Source organism: Ranitomeya variabilis, chromosome 4, assembly GCF_051348905.1.
Source record: "Ranitomeya variabilis isolate aRanVar5 chromosome 4, aRanVar5.hap1, whole genome shotgun sequence".
Classification (NCBI taxonomy): Eukaryota; Metazoa; Chordata; class Amphibia; order Anura; family Dendrobatidae; genus Ranitomeya; species Ranitomeya variabilis.
In genome coordinates this window covers 322,463,166-322,482,158 of record NC_135235.1, presented here as the reverse complement: position 1 = coordinate 322,482,158, position 18,993 = coordinate 322,463,166, and the positions used below count along the sequence as shown (strand labels likewise).

At 41.6% G+C, this 18,993-nt stretch overlaps 1 protein-coding gene across 2 annotated transcripts in view; it reads right to left on the bottom strand.

Annotated features, from left to right (window-relative positions):
• TRIM29 (tripartite motif containing 29) overlaps positions 1–18,993 on the bottom strand; it is a 72,972-nt gene that overhangs the window by 47,931 nt on the left and 6,048 nt on the right. For both annotated transcript variants that reach the window (XM_077250491.1, XM_077250492.1), the window contains exon 2: positions 6,385–6,480. In XM_077250491.1, the coding sequence (XP_077106606.1) occupies positions 6,385–6,480 (96 nt within the window). The remainder of the gene's footprint in view (positions 1–6,384; positions 6,481–18,993) is intronic.

Sequence of the window (18,993 nt, the reverse complement as noted above, 5' to 3'; positions counted from 1 at the left end):
GAGATCTGATTAAACTGGTTGAGGCATCTCTGTCATGGGATTAAAAGAGGAAAATTTCTCATTGAGAAGAGTGATAAGTCAGCGTAAGGAGACTTTCAGTCCATGCACAGATACACTGGGAGTTTAAAAATGCAAATAGCCTCTTCAGAGAGGGCAAGAAAAATAACTCTAGTGCTATCTATTGGGGACTATTTTTATCCTAAGTCTCATTAACGGGTTAATTTTGTCTTTTAGGATTGATACCTCAGTAAGTGACATTAGAGTTCTAGTCTTCTTCCTATATGAAGAGGATGTTTCCATATATAAATTCCCATAGAAAAGAACTACATGGCCTATAAGTCTCCTTACATTCACTTGAGTCTCTCCATAAGGAGAAACATTACATCTTAGAAACCATGTCAGAGGCCTCTCACCCAGGCAAATCAGATCTCCTGTTTATCATTGATGAGGGGGGGGGGGACATCTGAAAACATCTATCTGCAAATAGAATGTCTGGTTTGGCATCTTATCCTAAGTCATATGGTAAGGAATCAGGATAGGTAACAGATTAGGATTGCTATCTCCAAATAGGTGTCGCTAAAGTTCAAGACCTCTTCTTCTCTGAAGTGGCTATTTGCATATTACAATTTCCAGAGAAACATTGCATGGCCTATAGGTCTCCTTACACCAGCTTAGCACTCCCTTTTGGGTCATCAATGACTGATCAGTGGGGGTGTAACAATCGGCAGCTCCAAAATTAGCTGTTCCTGGTGGCGGTGGTTGCTGGAACTGCTCAGTTATGGAGCTGCACAGCACAGCTGTGTAGACAGAGAAGTGGCTGTGGATGGGTACTGCACATTCAACCCACATTGATTTGAATTGGTGGCAGATGTGCAACACCCAGCCATGGCCACTATACAGTCGATGGAGCTGTGCAGCTCTGTAACTAATTAATTCAGGATGACACCAGGAACAGTTGATCGACGGGGTTGCCAGGTACTGCACCCTCACGCATCAAAAATTGATGGCCTATCTTGAGGATAGGCCATAAATGTTAACAATAGCTTAAAGGGGTTGTCCTGGAGTTTATCAATGTCAAGCTAAAGGAACACAAATAATGGCATATTTTTAGAGGAGACTAAAATTCCTAAAAAAAATTTTTAGCGTATCCTAAAAATGCCCAGAATGCACTCATACAGCACAGGGGCAGAGAAAGATCCTGTCCAGGGAGATTAGGAAAGTCGCTCCTATGATTCATTCCAGCCCTGTGAAATAATGATAAGGCTCCAGCACAGTGACGTAATATGGTCGTGTGTGTGCATGTGCAAGAGACAATGCTGGAAGCGGAGGGTGTAACTGGAAATCAAACTTTCCCATATACTCAAAAAGAACTCGGCGTTCAGATGTTACTCATTATAAAGTGCACCACATGGGACTGCTCCAAACAGATAAAATAAACCGCTGTAGAATATTATTTTAACTGTCATTGAAGGTAGACAAAACTATTGTCAGCAGCATCCGAAAGCGGCTAATCCAGCTAAGCGGCTCCGCGTGACACCCTCTAGTCAAGACCCATTCATAGAAGTGCAAAGGCTTTTGTTAGAAGAAATACAGTGCGGAGGGAAGAAAAGTCATCGGTAAAAGCAGGGACGGAACTGAACAGCAGTGGAAACAGGCAGATCCCTCATGTGATCATGAAGATAATAATGAATAATCAGAATAAAGCCACCAGCAGTGAACACAAGGATTAGCATCATGGCCAGCCACAGATAATGGAGGAAAAGCATTTGATTTAAGTGATTTTTAGAGTGTGGAAGTACGGGAAGAAAAAAAAAGTCACAGTATATTCAGGTGCTTAACGGTGAATGCAATAGCGTAATAAATGAATTCAGTCATTATTAACATTTTCACAAACTTTCTTCACTGTAACTATCAGAAACCTATATTTACTACCTTCAAAAATATTATATATATATATATATATATATATATATATATATATATATATATATATATATATATATATATTTCTGTGGTTCTAAGCAGTAATTTTTAGTAAATGGCTGTGATGCAAATTTATGTACATATTCTGCAGGTGGGAACGATAGTCTGTGCCCAACCTATAGCCTTTATCACACAGGACACCCGGCTAAAAAGCAGCTATACATGCGAAGTCCACAGTGTGGATAAGGTAACTGTTGTATATAGATCTATAGCTATGATTACAGGTAAAGGTGCAGTTTTGACCTCCTTGGTGTTTGTTGATGGACAAACTAATAAAGACAGAGAAAGAACATTTGAAATGGGACTCCTTCTTCAGAGGTACACAAAGTCCAAAACCAAGGAATCCCACTTGGTACAAATTCAAGCAGACAGCATCCAAACCAGGTGACAGAATATCAGAAAGCAATTTTTTCTGCCAAGTATAAAAATAGATACTTTTGGATCTATTACTGGGCTTTGTCAAGATAAAGAACATTTGTCTACTCTGCACATAAAGGCCCACCTGTGTGGACTTTGCTGACCATTGACCATTCTCCGTATTTGCTGGTTCCCATCATAATAAAGTAGATGTTTTCGCTCACTTGGAGCAATGTACGCCAGACGTCGGCAATGCACCATATGTTGTCATTGGCCCTAATTCGAAGCACTCCACTCTGGTCCATGGGATGATATGTGATGATGCATGTTTCGGTTGTTCCCATATGGCTCATATGGAACATGATTCATGTGAAGTGAATTGAGCAATCGATTGGGTCAATGTGATGTCTATGTGCAATCTGTTGTAACGCAGTCAGACTTCGAGACTGCGCGTCTTGTAAAGTGAGACGATTTATGTTATACCTTTAAAAGCATATCAGAGACCATAAAGAAAAGTATATATCTGCTTGTCTTAGATACAGGACATCTATTACTTGACATTTAAGAGGAATTCATTTGCCGCTTCCTATAGAAGTACTTTTGTTTAGAAAAAATGATAATTAGCAAAGAAGTTTTATACTATCACCATCCCATGTTGGTTGTTTTCGTATAAGACTGTTTAATTTTAGAAGCCCTAGTAAAAAAATTGCCATATACAGTAAGTGGAAAGAATATTATACAAATGAACCAGCGTGGGTCCAAACTTCCCCACAAGGGAACCCTCTCCACCTTTGGTAGTGTTCTTGTAAATTCTCTTGGAATATCCCCAAAGCTCCCAGAAAATGGGGAAACTTCAAGTATTTGTAGAACAGCTGTCAAATGTTATGGGCAACGCGAATGTCTTAGGGAGTCTCCTGGAATGCAGGAATCCCCCAACTGTTTATTGATGTGACACCGATACCCAGCTCCCAGAGGCACACCCAAAAGGTGGAATGGGGTATTCATTGGCTACAAGTTGTCTGTAAGGGATGTGGCTATGTAAATAATTGTCCATGTATTCCCTGCAAAATGGTTTTCAAATGTTGTTTGCTATGATGCAAAGTTGCTAGATGACTCGAGATCTCCCAGCTCGGTCTGAAAGAGCTCACCATAGAGCATTTGTATAGCAGTGATCAGTTTTGTTGAATTTTGGCGATATATCCAGGTCTTCTTTAAATGCTGGGGAAAAGAAACCACCTTGCTCCCACTTTGTTGTTGTCGCAGAAGTTCCAGGCATTCATTTTTATATTGATGTAGGCATCTTATAAATTGTGGGCCTCATTTTTCAAAATGGTTCAATTGAAAAACTGAACTTGCTGACCACAGCAGCCAATTACAGTGAGTGGGAACAGAAAGTGTACCCCAGCACGTCACTATGGTTAGTGTAAAGTATAGCGCATTTAATGGGGAACTCTACTATTGCAAGCACCCCCTATTTTTTTAAGTAGTAAGAAAGGAGAAAGTTGCTTAAAGAGTAACTAAACTTTCCATTTTAATGTAAATATTACAATTATAAAATTCTGTAACCTACCCTGTGACCTTTTTGTGCCTTCTTTTTTCTCAAACTCCATGCTGAAAGGGCTGTTTGACCTGCCTTGCTCAAGCACTTGGTGTAGCTGTTATGAACTACAGGTCTCCCAAATAGCTGTACCCCAATGTGAGCTTCTCTATTCCTCTCCCACATGATCAGGCAGGGAGAATGTTTGCAAATAGTGTCTGATAATGGCAAAGGAGGGCAGAGAAGCTCACATTGGAGTATGTAGTATTTTCTGGACCCGCAGATCAAAACAGCTACTGTAAGTGCATGAACAAGGCAGGTCATACAGAACTTTCAGCAGGGCGTTTGAGAGAAAAGATAGCAAGATAAGGTAATGGAACACAGTACACGAAATTCATAATTATACAAAGACTGATGAATAATTAGAATAACTAAATGTATTTTTCTTTTTTTATGTAAGAAAATTTCCCCATAATCTCCTACAAACATCTTCTACACTCTTGGACATTATGACAATATCAGAAATGTTCTGTAACACACCATCCAGCTGACACAAACACCAGAGCATTTATGCCATTATCACAAAGAACAGGCGCTACATGGCATCAATCTGCTATAAAGACAGGCTGGGGAACAGAAAAGCATCTTATGAAAGCCACTGTACTATTGCCTCACTACTAATCTGTAGTCATCCATCACTTATGAAGAATGTTGGCCAGGCAAACACTTTCATCTTGGCTTTTTTCACACTTAAGGCCTACAAAAATGTTTCTTTCTTTGCAATTTATCTTGAACATCCATACATGCATGCTATTAAGGCAGGTGTGTGCCTGCAGCTTTGTAGCAAAAAATAGTTGAAGCATTATTCACATTCAGGAAGTGTGACACCTAAGTGAAAAATGTGCACCCCGTAATTGTATAAATGCCACATACAAGGTCTTACACTTGAGAGCTTTAAATATTGTGCAGAAACTTCTGACAATGCTAGAAATGCAGGGGAAAGTTAGAATAGCTCAAAGGAGATCTTCTTCAACACATAAGAAAATCTACATAAAAGGTTATTCTCAAACAGTCTCTTGAGCAGCACACAGCTATCCAGTCTCCTCACTCCCTGGTTTCTTGCAGGATGGGTTCTCTTCCTTGAGTGACAGTTCTGGTGAGTAGCAGAGCTGTAGTATTAGTAGAACTATAAAGCTCAGCTCATGTTCTGCTGTAACACATCCAAGTCTACACTGCTATCGCTATATTTAGATATAGAGATAACATGGAATTTGAACAAGCACAGGGCTCGGGTAGTTTAGAGCCATAGTTCGGATAACTGCTCAGAAGGCAGCATTGGGGAGGGGTGCATGGGGCTGGTTATTTTGCAAAACTTATAACAGCAGCTTGTCAGGAGCTGAGATGAAGGAGGTGGCAGTTCAACAGATAGAAGTTGAGCTGAAGAAAGTTGGGTGGGATATTAGGAGTTGTCTCTCCTTCAATGTAACTACTGTGCACTCTTGGCCAGGATCTGGGCAGGCAGTAGAGGCCAAGCTCCATGCAAACCAGCTGTATGCTATGGAAAATAAAAGCTCTCCATGCAGGAGAATGATAGTAGATGGACCATGCAAGTCAATTGCAAGCTTGCTTATTTTCATGCTATTTAACTATTTAAAGCAATTTAATAACCTGAGACCTTTAAGTTTGCCAAAAGCACATAGTTTATTTCATACTAGATTGTTCAAAATTGTAATTATCTCTGCTATAATTAGGATCAATGAAATCTGAAGGACACCATTCACATTAGATTAAAGTTTACCGAACCTGCCAGGTCAAACCCGATTATGCCTAGACAGCTTGAATTCAAATGCCAAATCCCAGGAAAGATAATACACTATCAAAGATGTCTGAAAGTGGTTTACTCTCCTGTCCACATACAAGCACATGAACGATCAATCAAAAGAAAACGTGAATACATGCAGGGATTGCCTGTTTGTTAGGGAAACCCCACGTGTGTTCAGGTTGTCTAGCAGCCACAAATCATGCAGCTGTGGGGACACAAACATAATATACGAGCATGCCCAAAATACTAGGAGAACACCTGAGCATGCTCGAAAATCACTAATAGATATTAATCTCTGTAAATAGTGGTCCACAATAGAAGGAAAAAAACATATACTCTCTGTATTGTCATTAATTCTTGGCTCTTTTGCCTTAACCAGAATACAATTGATTCAGCCTGACATCACCCAAAATTCTGTATAAAACTTTTGTCATGTAGGAGCAATCAGGTTCACCAGCAAAAAGTAAAGTCTTTAAAGATCCAAATACATTCTTATAGATGTGTTAGAATGTCCTAGCAAGATTTATCAAGTGCTGTGACCAGCTTATAGAGCTAATAAAACACCATCTATCTGCTGTTCACTTTGTACTTAGGCGAGTCTTAGAATGGGTGACAAAGCTTTCAAGACTATGGCTGAATAAAATGCAAAATCAAAGCTTCAAAATAATGATGACAGTTTTCTTACCCTTATACGATCTTTCTCCTTGTGCCATTTCTCCACTTCATCATCTACTTCAAGTAACTGGAGGTGAAGCTGCTCCTGGATTTCAGACAGTTCTGTCTTTAATAGAAGGAGCATGAAGCATTAGCCACATTGTATAATCACCAGGTCATTATCCGGTAGATAACACTTTATGCATGGCAGAATTTACAAAGTCGTATCATACTTATTATTAGTGGAATTATTTGCTGGATCAGATTGTGAGTTTAGTTATAAAGTTGTGAATAACCTGATATAGTTTAATGTCTCTACACCCAGGTTACACTGATAAGTCATTGCACCATTCCAACCCCAGCTGCCAGTAAATCAAGCACTCTGATCATTTTTGGGAGTTATTTTGACTGGCGTTGAAATGTAGCCAATGCCAGAACATTATATTATTCCTTTACACAATAGTTTATTAGGTTCATGGTTCATGACAATGTTGAACTGAAGACCACCAAAAAGGTGGCCATGTATATGGAGTAGACCACTGTTAGACACTTTTGGTGATAGCTCATGTAGTGTATGAACAAAGGGCTTGGATCTTAAAATTCAACACACCCAATTGTGAGCAACATCATATTTCGGAGAAAGTCAGATGTCCCCCAATAATCAGTCTTGTACTCTTGTTATAATCGTTGGGCACGGACCGAATTAATGTAATGTGTACAAGGGCATTATGTATCATGTCAAAACAATTGTGCACCTGGTGTCCCAAAACTGATGACTGACAACAATTATCTGTGATCTATCGGTGAAACCAAGAGTAAGGGTTCAGTTTGAAAAGCCAATAATGGTGAACAAGCATTCATAAGATGGGCTTGTGGAAAAATTAAAGTAAAAATCTGATGGAATTAGCAAAACACAAGTCCGTTGAGTATTTGGTAAAATCATCATTCTCGACATCACATAGTTCTGTTTAAATGGGAGAAGTGCTGTCAATAACTGTGATATTCTATGGGCATGGAACAACAATATTAATGATCCTTCTATCATCCTAAATATTGGGTTGGCATATCTAAATAGGGAAAAAAAAAACAAGAAAAATAACTAGCTCATGTTTGTAGACTAGTCCAAAAACAGAGGAAGCCTGTAGTCACACTACTACATAGTGTCCAAGTAGTATATTGAAGAGTAAAGGAGCGATCCAGATTCCAATCCTTTTATTGTAATTTCATAAAATGCATACACACTTAACAACGTGGATGTGTGTAGGGTAGGAAGAGAACATCATATAAAACAATATAGGAATGCAAGCTCCATTCTTAAAGACCAAGTTTAAGAACGCGGCTTGCGTTTGAAATGCGTTTGGTTTTATATGATGTTCTCTCCCTACCCTCATACTCATGTTTGAGGCAAAAATGTTTGAGTAAATTGATGAATAGATGAAGCCGATCGGCGCTTGTCAGCTCATGTCAATTGGTCATAAGTGTTCTATTTGCCTTCCATTCAAAGACAGGACAAATTAAGGATTTCCCATTCAAATGTATAGACTTTTACCATAATGCATAAACATGCCAAGGCTTGCTGGGAAAATTATGCTTATAATAGCCGCAGTCATATTACTAACCAACAATTACTAACCAGTTACTAACCAATAATAAGTTACACTTTTTAACTCTGTATTTAAAAATATAATATATGGTCCTCAAATCCTCTAGAGAATAAGATGCTCAAAGATCTTGCGACCTTCCTGCCCAACGTGATACTCTACAAGGAGTCTGAACCTTCAGTGTATAATTGTGACAATTGCAAAAAGAATAAAAAAGTCCTAAAACTTCTTATTGATCTATGTAATATGTATCTGTATGTGTTCAGTTGTTTGACCGGTGTTATTTGCACCATAGTTAAGATATTGTTCGAACTATTATGCAAATTGTTTGAATTTCCTGTTCATAATTCCATCCAAAACTCTTCCACCACACTTAATTGTTTTCTTAATTAGCTTTTAGCATCTTCATTTGCATTTTAAATTGTTTTGAAGGACCTAGACGCCTGCCAAGGATAAGCCTTTTACTGTGGGAAGCAAACCCAGCTTCAGTCTCTTACACGCTATTGGCTTAATGCCATTACTGGAAGCAAATGTGTACACAATCTCACAACTTCATTGATTTAATTGACCTATCAAAGTTCTCCTTGAAAAGGTGAAAGCCATTCTTTCCAGAGACGCTAGACTCCTAAATTAGTATTATATTAGGTTGAATATATTTAAGCCCATGAATGTAATTGGTTTATAATCCCAGCTCTTCTCGGCTTTTATCAATATTTTATTAAAGTTTACCTAAATCCCCGCAAAGAAAGAAAAGTTATCTGTAATAATGAAGATATGCCCATTACCATTAGTTATAAGATTATGTTTTTGTTTTGTTTTTATGATGTAGTATTATATACTAAATTTCATCAAATTTTGTGATATTATGAAGGGTGTGATTTTAGAGCTCCAAACTCAATGAGGGGTACCTGGTGGGCACACCTTTATCTGCGCTTAACTAAAAAAAATGAACTGGTGTATTTGTTGGTACACATGCAAAATAGGAGCATGTCCACACTGGCCATTAAACAGACACAACCTAAGACAGATAAAGGTGTAGTCTAAAACTAAATTTTATTTTAATCCTAAATCTCTATCTATTTAATGTAATAATTAAATTCATTTTTCTAATTTACGTTAATTAAAAAATCCCTATCCTTCCCTCGTTATTCTACCTAACTGCCTTATTTTTTTCCCTTTTTTGTGTGATGACGCTTCATTTGAGAACCCTAGTGCATGCTGGGATAGTCAAACAAGAAGTCATCAGGAGGCAGAGGTTGAAGTCACTGTTTCAGCCTCTGCACCACCCTGAAGTGAAGCGTCATCAGTGACGTCCATTTAAGTGGCTGTGCTAGTCCCTCCTCTGCTGAACATGTGTTGGATATCAATTCCAATGTATCCTCAGTAGGATCTTGTCACTGTGCACTGTTCTCAGTGCACAGTGACAGTGCAGTCCATCATCGGCTCTGCTCAGGAGTGACGAGCTGGCAACAGAGTGCACTGTCAGTGTGCATTGTGAGAAGAGAACAAGTGAGCAGAGACCAGCATCGCTCAAAAACTTGACGTCACTTTTTAATGAAATATTGCATTGTGAAAAAAAATTGATAGGGATTTAAGAGTAGTTAGTTTCGGGCCACCACTTTACGGACTGACTGGATAGATTATGTTTTATTGCTTTAATATGGGGCCCCACTAACAGAACAAGAGGCAGCAATTCCTTCACTTCAGTAGACACAGTGTCACTCACATTCATCTTTTTGTGTTTCAAACTCCAGCTTAGTCACAATTGAAGAGTAGTAACAGGTACAAGTACTGTAGAACTGTAGATGATCTTGTGCTGTTGATCAGTAGGTATTCTTGGGCATGATCACAGGTTGATGACCTAATCTAAAGGACCCCAGGCACACTAGATAAAAGTCAGCCAAACCAGCCAATTTTGGTGGGCCTGACTGTTATGATCTGGTGGCCTAGGAGCAGCATGAGACGTACTCTGGAGAGGTGGTACCTGTACTGACCGCAGACCCTGAACTTAACACCACAACTAGATGTAGCCGTGGAATGTACCTAACACTCCCTAGACATCTCGACACAGCCGGAGGACTAATTATTCCTAAAGATAGAAAAGGGAAAACTATCTTGCCTCAGAGAAAATCCCCAAAGGATAGACAGCCCCCCACAAATATTGACTGTGAGAGGAGAGGGAAATAACACACGCAGACTGAAAACAGGATTTAGCAAAGGAGGCCACTCTAGCTAAATAGAAAGGATAGGACAGAGTACTATGCGGTCAGTATTAAAACACTAGAAAATATCCACCACAGAAAATACAAAAATCTCCACATCTAACTAAAGACATGGCGGGTATATCTGCATCTCCAGAGATACCAGCTTGGCTGAGCAAATCCTTATACAGACCAAGCTGGACAAGACAAAACATGGAAAAGCACTGAACGATCAGGCCCACAGCATGTGGACTGCAAAAAACAAAGCCAGAACTTATCCTTGATGAAATGAACAGCAAAGCAAGAGAGACCAGGCTGGGAAGTGAATCCTCCAGGAAACAATGGACAACTGGCACTGACTAAAGGGTAAATCAAGACTAAATAGCCCAGTCAGAATTGCAAAAAGTGGACACTAGGGTTGAGCGACTTTTATTTTTATAGGATCGGGTCGGGTTTCACGAAACCCGACTTTCTCAAAAGTCGGGTCGAGTGAAATCGGCCGATCCTATAAAAAAGTCGGGGTCGGGGTCGGTCGAAACGCGAAACCCAATGCAGTGCAATGGGATACTATGGTTCCCAGGGTCTGAAGGAGAGGAAACTCTCCTTCAGGCCCTGGGATCCATATTTAAGTGTAAAATAAAGAATTAAAATAAAAAATATTGATATACTCACCCTCTGACGAGCCCTGGTAGTAATCGTCATCTTCCGTTCCTAAGAATGAGCGCGTTCAGGGCCTTAGATGACGTCACGGCTTTGTGATTGGTCGCAGCGACCAATCACAAGCCGTGACGTAATTCTCATGGCCTAAATTCCTAGAATGAGGAATTTAAGACCTGAGAGAATTACGTCACGGCTTGTGATTGGTCGCTGAGCGGTCACGTGGGCCGCCGCGACCAATCACAAAGCCGTGATGTCTTCTAAGGCCCTGAACGCGCTCATTCTTAGGAACGGAAGATGCCGATTACTACCAGGGCTCGTCGGAGAGGTGAGTATATCAATATTTTTTATTTTAATTCTTTATTTTACACTTAAATGTGGATTCCGATACCGAGTTCCGATATCGCAAGCATATCGGAACTCGGTATCGGAATTCCGATACCAGATTCAGAAGATCGCCGACCTCATGGCCGACCCCACACAGGGGTCGGGTCGGGTTTCATGAAACCCGACTTTGCCAAAAGTCGGCGACTTCTGAAAATGGTCGACCCGTTTCGCTCAACCCTAGTGGACACACCTGATGAATGCTGCGATCCAATTACAGCAGCGCTACCACTTATAACCACCGGAGGGAGCCCAAGAGCAGAAATTCACAACACCTGACCACCCATATGATGTGTATGAGACTTCCCAACTTTTTCCCAAATGATGATGTTGGGAAAGAGAGGAACTAGGCAGTTGGAATTAGAATGACCGATCCTTTTTTTTTTTCAGGGAGGAGAAACTACTTCAAGAGACTTTTGGCAATGGCTTTCTTTTCTAAAAGCAGGTAAACATTCAGCTGAACTCTATGAGGAGTAGCATGAATGTTTAGACGACAGTGGTCATAAGTATACAGCTATTATAAGATTAGGTCACCAACATGAAATCGCAGTACCAAAAAACTTTACAGGGAATCCGTCATCTCCTTTTTCGCATATAAGCTGCGGCCACTGCCATTAGGGGCTTATCTACAGCATTCTGTAATGCTGTAGATAAGCCCCCGATGTAACCTGAAAGATAAGGAAAAGAAGTTACATTATACTCACCAAGAGGCGGTACGGTGCAGTCCGGGTCCGAAGGGCATTGCAGGTCCAGGTCTGGCACATCCCATCTTCATACGATGTCGTCATCCTCCTTGCTTCATGTTGTGGCTCCTGCGCAGGCGTACTGATTTGCCCTGTTGAGGGCAGAGTAAAGTACTTCAGTGTGCAGGCGCTAGGCCTCTCTGAGCTTTTCCGGCACCTGCGCACTGCAGTACTTTGCTCTGCCCTCAACAGGGCAGAGAATTACGCCTGTGCATGAGCCACGACAGAAGCAAGGAAGAGGATGTCATCGCATGACGATGGGAAGCGCTGAACCCGGACCTGCGATGCCCATCGGACCTGGACCGCACCGGACCGCCCCTGGGTGAGCAAAATCTAGCTTGTTTTTCTTATCTTTCAGGTTACATTGGGGGCTAATCTATAGCATTATAGAATGCTGTAGATAAGCCCCTAATGGCGGTGGCCGCAGCTTATATGAGAAAAATGAGGTGACTGATTCCCTTTAATTACCGCACTCCTACAATGTACTGCGCTTTGTTTATAGGAATTAAGCAGAATTCTAGGCAAATGATTTACAAATATTATTTACATTTTATGAACATTTCATTTTAAATAATTGGATTTCCTCTTTCTATTTGATATGTTTTTAATATACTTAGAATAATTTGATTACCCTTTTATAAGCCAAATTTCCTTACTGCATGAATAAACTATTAACGTTGATGACACAATTTTATTTTTCTACCCAGTAAATTACATTTTCTCATCTAAATCTCAGTTCTCCTCACGCAAGACGCCGCCGCATGTATATTTTATGGTTTGTATACTCATTTGCTTCTGTTACTAATGACCTTTTGTACTGTAGTTATGAAGACACTCGCTCGCAGAGCTGTTCCCAAGAATTTTATAAGCAATTATAGCCCAGATAAGAAAAGATAAACTGTCAGAGTTTTCTGAGATGACAGAAACAACTTCTCTTTTTAGCTTTTAAATCCTATGACAAATTGTAAATGCACAGAATAGAAACGCAAATTTATAGCCGCGTGTGAGCCGGTGGTTTATTGCTTGTTAAAGGGTTTATATGTATATATTTGGGATGAGGGAGTATGAGCTAACTTTCTATTTGATCTGCCTAGATTCTCCACCCAAAACCTTTTCTCTTAGAGGTGTGTGGTGTACTGTTAAGAAACAAGAACATGCCGTGTTGGATTAGCCTAAAGGGACAGGGCTGGAACAATCTGCTCCTGACTCAGGTACTAAAGCTGAAAGACATCTTGGTGTTAGACCCTCCAGTATGCAAACTGGCGACCGGGGTGTATGGCCCAGACACCAGCAGAAGGAAACTGTCTATATGTATGCTTACATCCAGCCCCTTTACTGAGTCTGAGTGGTGTGTCTGAAGTGAAGGGTTATTTAAAAAAAAACCATAACGTGGCAGGTTTATCAGTTTTGTTGCATACCTATGCCATAGTTACACATTAAGGTCTCACTGTCCGAGCAAGGACCATCATTCATAGTTTCCTGACCCAAACCTGACAGCCTCAAAGACATATGAGATTGTTAAAGCACCACTTCTTTTTTTTATTTTACCTTTGGAGTGGTGCTTTGAATCTAAGGTCCCTGCCCTTAGTCTTATACTGACCTGCTGCAATCTTCACCTTCTATCGGCGTCTCTCCAGTCGGTCTCCAGCAGTTTGTGATCTGACGGATCACTCCATGGTTTCATGGAGCATACCAGAGGCCGCTCTTCAATGCAGGTCTATAGAGCTTCATTCTGGCTCTCATAGATTTGCATTGAGTGCTCGTGAGTCGTAACTTCTGACTTTTGGATGTTGTGGTCACAAGATGGGAATGGAGTGGTGCCAAAAAAAGGTGAAGATGCCAGAGGGTGAGTATTAGACTAGGGGCAGGTACCTGAGGTAAGAAGAAACATTCCAGCACTGAAACCCCCCCCCACTGAAGTGGTGCTTTAAGTTCGGGCCAGGACACCTGTGTACAGTCCGTGAATCAGGGTAGTGCTCGGACCATGACCCACAAATGTATGAATGCCGCCTAAGGCTGACTTCAACGATGTCTTCTTTTACAAATAAAAGACATTTATAGGAAAAGATCTCTTGAATGCAATGTGATTGCAGCCTCAAATCAATAATCGAGGATATAAAAGTTAGCACTAGTGATGAGCGAATATACTCGTTACTCGAGATTTCTCGAGCACGCTTGGGGGTCCTCCGAGTATTTTTTAGTGCTCAGAGATTTCATTTTTCTTGCCGCAGCTGAATGATTTACATCTGTTAGCCAGCATAAGTACATGTGGGGGTTGCCTGGTTTCTAGGGAATACCCACATGTACTTATGCTGGCTAACAGATGTAAATCATTCAGCTGAGGTGAGGAAAACTTATTCTCCGAGCACTAAAAAATACTCGGAGGACCCCCAAGCATGCTCGAGAAATCTCGAGTAACGAGTATATTCGCTCATCACTAGTTAGCACCTATGAATAGGTGATAAATTTAAGATTGGTGGCAGGTTGGCTGTAGCAAGCCCCACTTATTGCATAATGGGTGCTTTTACCCTCATTAGAATGGTGCAGCGAACGCTTGACCACCGCTTCATGCATTCCCTATGGACTATGGGACAGAATTGAATACCGCACTCCGACAGTCCCATAAGTGAGTGAATGGAGCTGCAATCAAGTATGTACACATGGAGGTCCCAATCCTGTCGATAGGTGACAGGTTTCTACAACTTCAACACCGCTTCTAAGGGTTATTTTCAACATTGAACCTATCTATCACATATCAACAGGGTAGATGATAGTTCTTGGGGGTCTTACCACTGAATCCAAGAGCAAGGTTTTAAAATAAGACTAGGGAATCAAGGTCACAAGTGCACACCATCACCTTATTCATTGTCTATTCATTGGACTGACCGAGAAAACTAAGGGCGGCACTTAGGTATCTTTGGCAGTCACATTGAGAATGAGTGGAGCGGTGGTGAGCATGCAACGCCATTCCACGATGCTCATTTTAGAGCCCTGTTTTTAGTGGGTCAGACGGCTAGCAATCAGCAAAGTACCACCTATTCTGTGGATGCCCTTATCATCTCCCGCCTCGACTACTGCAACCTCCTACTCTCTGGACTCCCCTCTAGCACTCTGGCACCACTCCAATCCATCCTACACTCTGCTGCCCGACTAATCTACCTGTCTCCCCGCTATTCCCCAGCCTCTCCCCTATGCCAAGCCCTTCACTGGCTTCCTATCGCCCAGAGACTCCAGTTCAATACCCTCACAATGACCTACAAAGCCATCCACAACCTATCTCCTCCATACATCTGTGACATGATCTCCCGGTACCTACCAACACGCAACCTCCGATCCTCTCAAGACCTCTTTCTCTACTCCCCTCTCATCTCTTCTTCCCACAACCGCATCCAAGACTTCTCCCGTGCTTCCCCCCATACTCTGGAACTCTCTACCCCAGCACATCAGACTCTCGCCTACCAGAGAAACCTTCAAAAAGAACCTGAAACCTCTTCCGACAAGCCTACAGCCTGCAGTGATCCTGAACCTACTGAACCGCCGCACAACCAGCTCTACCCTCTCCTAGTGTATCATCACCTGTCCCCTGCAGACTGTGAGCCCTCACGGGCAGGGTCCTCCCTCCTTATGTACCCATATGCCTTGTTTTTTGCTCATGTTTAATGTATTTGTCTATATTTGCCCCGTATTTCACATGTAAAGCACCGTGGAATAAATGGCGCTATAAAAATGTATAATAATAATAATAATAATAATAGCTGACAATGTTAAAAATAAATCTTTAATGGGCTTTAATAAAACATATTCATTCTATCGAACAAAAATTTCTAGCATATTTTGTGTATATCTCTGTTTTTAATCATTGAACAGGAACCTTGTTACAGTAGAAGGCTCTTATACAAGTGAAATAATAAGCCATGCCTCTGTGTCATCATCCGATGAGAAGGACACATTTTTACCTTTAAGAAGTAAACTATGAAACATCTCGTTCATTGACTACACAGAGATTGTGAAAGATGTGGTGTCACTGTCTAAAATAGAATGTGAATATCCAGTGTACCCATTACTTATGAGAAGCACCATTAGGTCTCATGCACATGGCCGTATTTTCAGTCAGAAATTTGACTAAACATTGGATCTTACTCTGACCAATGTTATTCTATGGAGCCGTGGATATGGCCAATTTTTGATTCACACAATTGAAGCATACCCTAGATTGATCCGATATTCAGAGTGCACTCGGCCATGCTAGTCAATGAGTCACTGGAAGCCGCCGGACTGCACTCGGATGACATATGAGAGCAGTCCGATTTCTACAGACTGACAGAGTTTGATCAGAGTGTGATTAGCATAATCCAACTGATTCTCTCGAACGAGAGAATTTTCGCTCATCTGTGCCTAGCCTTAAAGGGGTATTCCCATCTCCAAGATCCTATCCCAATATGTAGCACACACATGGTCAAAATTGTTGGTATCCCTCATTTAATGACAGAAAAACCCACAATGGTCACAGAAATAACTTGAATCTGACAAAAGTAATAAATAATAAAAAAAAATCTTTGAAAATCAACAAATTAAAGCCAGACATTGCTTTTCAACCATGCTTCCACAGAATTTTAAAAAAAACAAAATAAAACTCATGAAATAGGCCTGGACAGAAGTGATGGTACCCTTAACTTAATATTTTGTTGCACAACCTCTTGAGGCAATCACTGCAATCAAACGATTCCTGTAACTGTCAGTGAGACCTCTGCACCTCTCGACAGGTATTTTGGCCCACTCCTCAAGAGCAAACTGCTCCAGTTGTCTCGTGTTTGAAGGTTGTCTTTTCCAGATGGCATGTTTCAGCTCTTTCCAAAGATACTCAATAGGATTTAGGTCGGGGCTCATAGAAGGCCACCTCAGAATAGTCCAATATTTTCCTCTTAGCCATTCTTGGGTGTTTTTAGCTGTGTGTTTTGGGTCATTATCCTGTTGCAAGACCCATGCCCTGCGACTGAGACCAAGCTTTCTGACACTGGGCAGCACATTTCTCTCTAGAATCCCCTGATAGTCTTGAGATTTCACTGTAGCCTGCACAGATTCTAGACACTCTGGGCCAGATGCAGCAAAGCAGCCACAGAACATAACAGAGCCTCCTCCATGTTTCACAGTAGGGACAGTGTTCTTTTCTTGATATCCTTCATTTTTCTGTCTGTGAACATAGAGCTAATGTGCCTTGCCATTTTTGTCTCATCTGTCCATAGGACATTCTCCCAGAAGCTTTGTGGCTTGTCAACATGTAGTTTGGCAAAATCCAGTCTGGCATTTTTATGATTTTTTTTCAACAATGGTGTATTCCTTGGTCGTCTCCCATGAAGTCCAATTTGACTCATGCAACGACGGATGGTGCGATCTGACACTCATGTTCCTTGAGCTTGACGTTCACCTTTAATCTATTTAGAAGTTTTTCTGGGCTCTTTTGTTATCATTCATATTATCATCAATTTTCCTCCTGCGGCCACGTCCAGGGAGGTTGGCTACAGTCCCATGGATCTTACATTTCTGAATAATATGTGCAACTGTAGTCACAGGAAGATCAAGCTGCTTGGAGATGGTCTTATAACTTTTACCTTTAACATGTTTGTCCATAATTTTCTTTCTAATCTCCTGAGACAACTCTTTCCTTCACTTCCTCTGTTCCATGTTGAGTGTGATGCACACCAAGTCACCAAACAGCACAGTGAGTATCTGTAGCCCTATATACAGGCCCACTCACTGATTCCAAGATTGTAGACACCTGTGATGCTAGTTAGTGGACACACCTTGATTTAACATGCCCTTTTGTCACATTAGGGTACCAACAATTTTGACCATGTGTGTAGGTGTAATAATAATAGTAGTAGCAAATTAGAAATGTAGTATAGTTTTTCTGATTTGTTATGTCTCTTTCCTCATGTGCAGGTATTGCAGGGCCTTAGGTATCCATGGTTATGAGCACTAGCAACTAGCTAACTGTCACTATATCAGTAGTCATAACCATGGATACCTATGGTCCTGTAATGGCTGCACACGAGGAAAAAGACATAATCAGAAAAACTATATTACATTTCTGATTGGAGGTACCGCATATACTCGAGTATAACCCGACCTGAATATAAGCCGAGGCACCTAATTTTGCCACGGAAAACTGGGTAAGCTTATTGACTGGGGTATAAGCCGGATATGCATTGTCCCCTCATCCCTGTCCTGCTATGTGTGCCTCCCCCCTGTCGTGGTAGGTGGCTCCTCCATTGCTGTCCTGGTATGTGTGGCTCCCCCTGTCCTGTCCTGCTATGTGTGACTCCCCCTGTTGTATGCATGGCTCCCCCGGTCGCCTAGTTGTATGCATGGCTCGGCATACTCCCCCCGTCCTCCCCTTTTATGCATAGCTCGGCATCCTCCCTTTTGTATGCATGGCTCGACGTACTCCCCCGTCCTCCCCCTTTTATGCATAGCTCGGAGTCCTCCCCCTTGTATGCATGGCTCAGTGTCCTCTCCCATCCTCCCCCTTGTATGCATGGCTCGGCATCTTCCCCCCATCCTCCCCCTTGTATGCATGGCTCGGCATCCTCCCCAGTCATACTCACCCTCCTCGCGCCGTCGCTGCATGTTCCTGCATCTCCGTTGTCCAGGCATGGCTAATCTTCCTGTGCTGAGTGGTCACATGCTACCGCTCATTAAGGTAATAAATATGCGCTCCATGGGAGTGGAGACACATGCATATTCATTACCTTAACGAGCGGTACCACGTGACTGCTGAGCACAGGAACAGCTGACGTGCCGGGACAACAGAGATGCAGGGACAGTGATGCAGGGACGTTCAGCAACAGCGCAAGGAGGGTGAGTATGATGTCACAGCCACCGGCTCCTACTGCTGCTCCGCCGCTCCCCCTCCCCCTGCTGGCTTTCTGGACAATGACTCGTGTATAAGCCGAGGGGGGCGTTTTCAGAACAGAAAAATGTGCTGAAAATCTCGGCTTATACACGAGTATATATGGTATTTGCTAATATTATTATTATTATTATTATTATTATT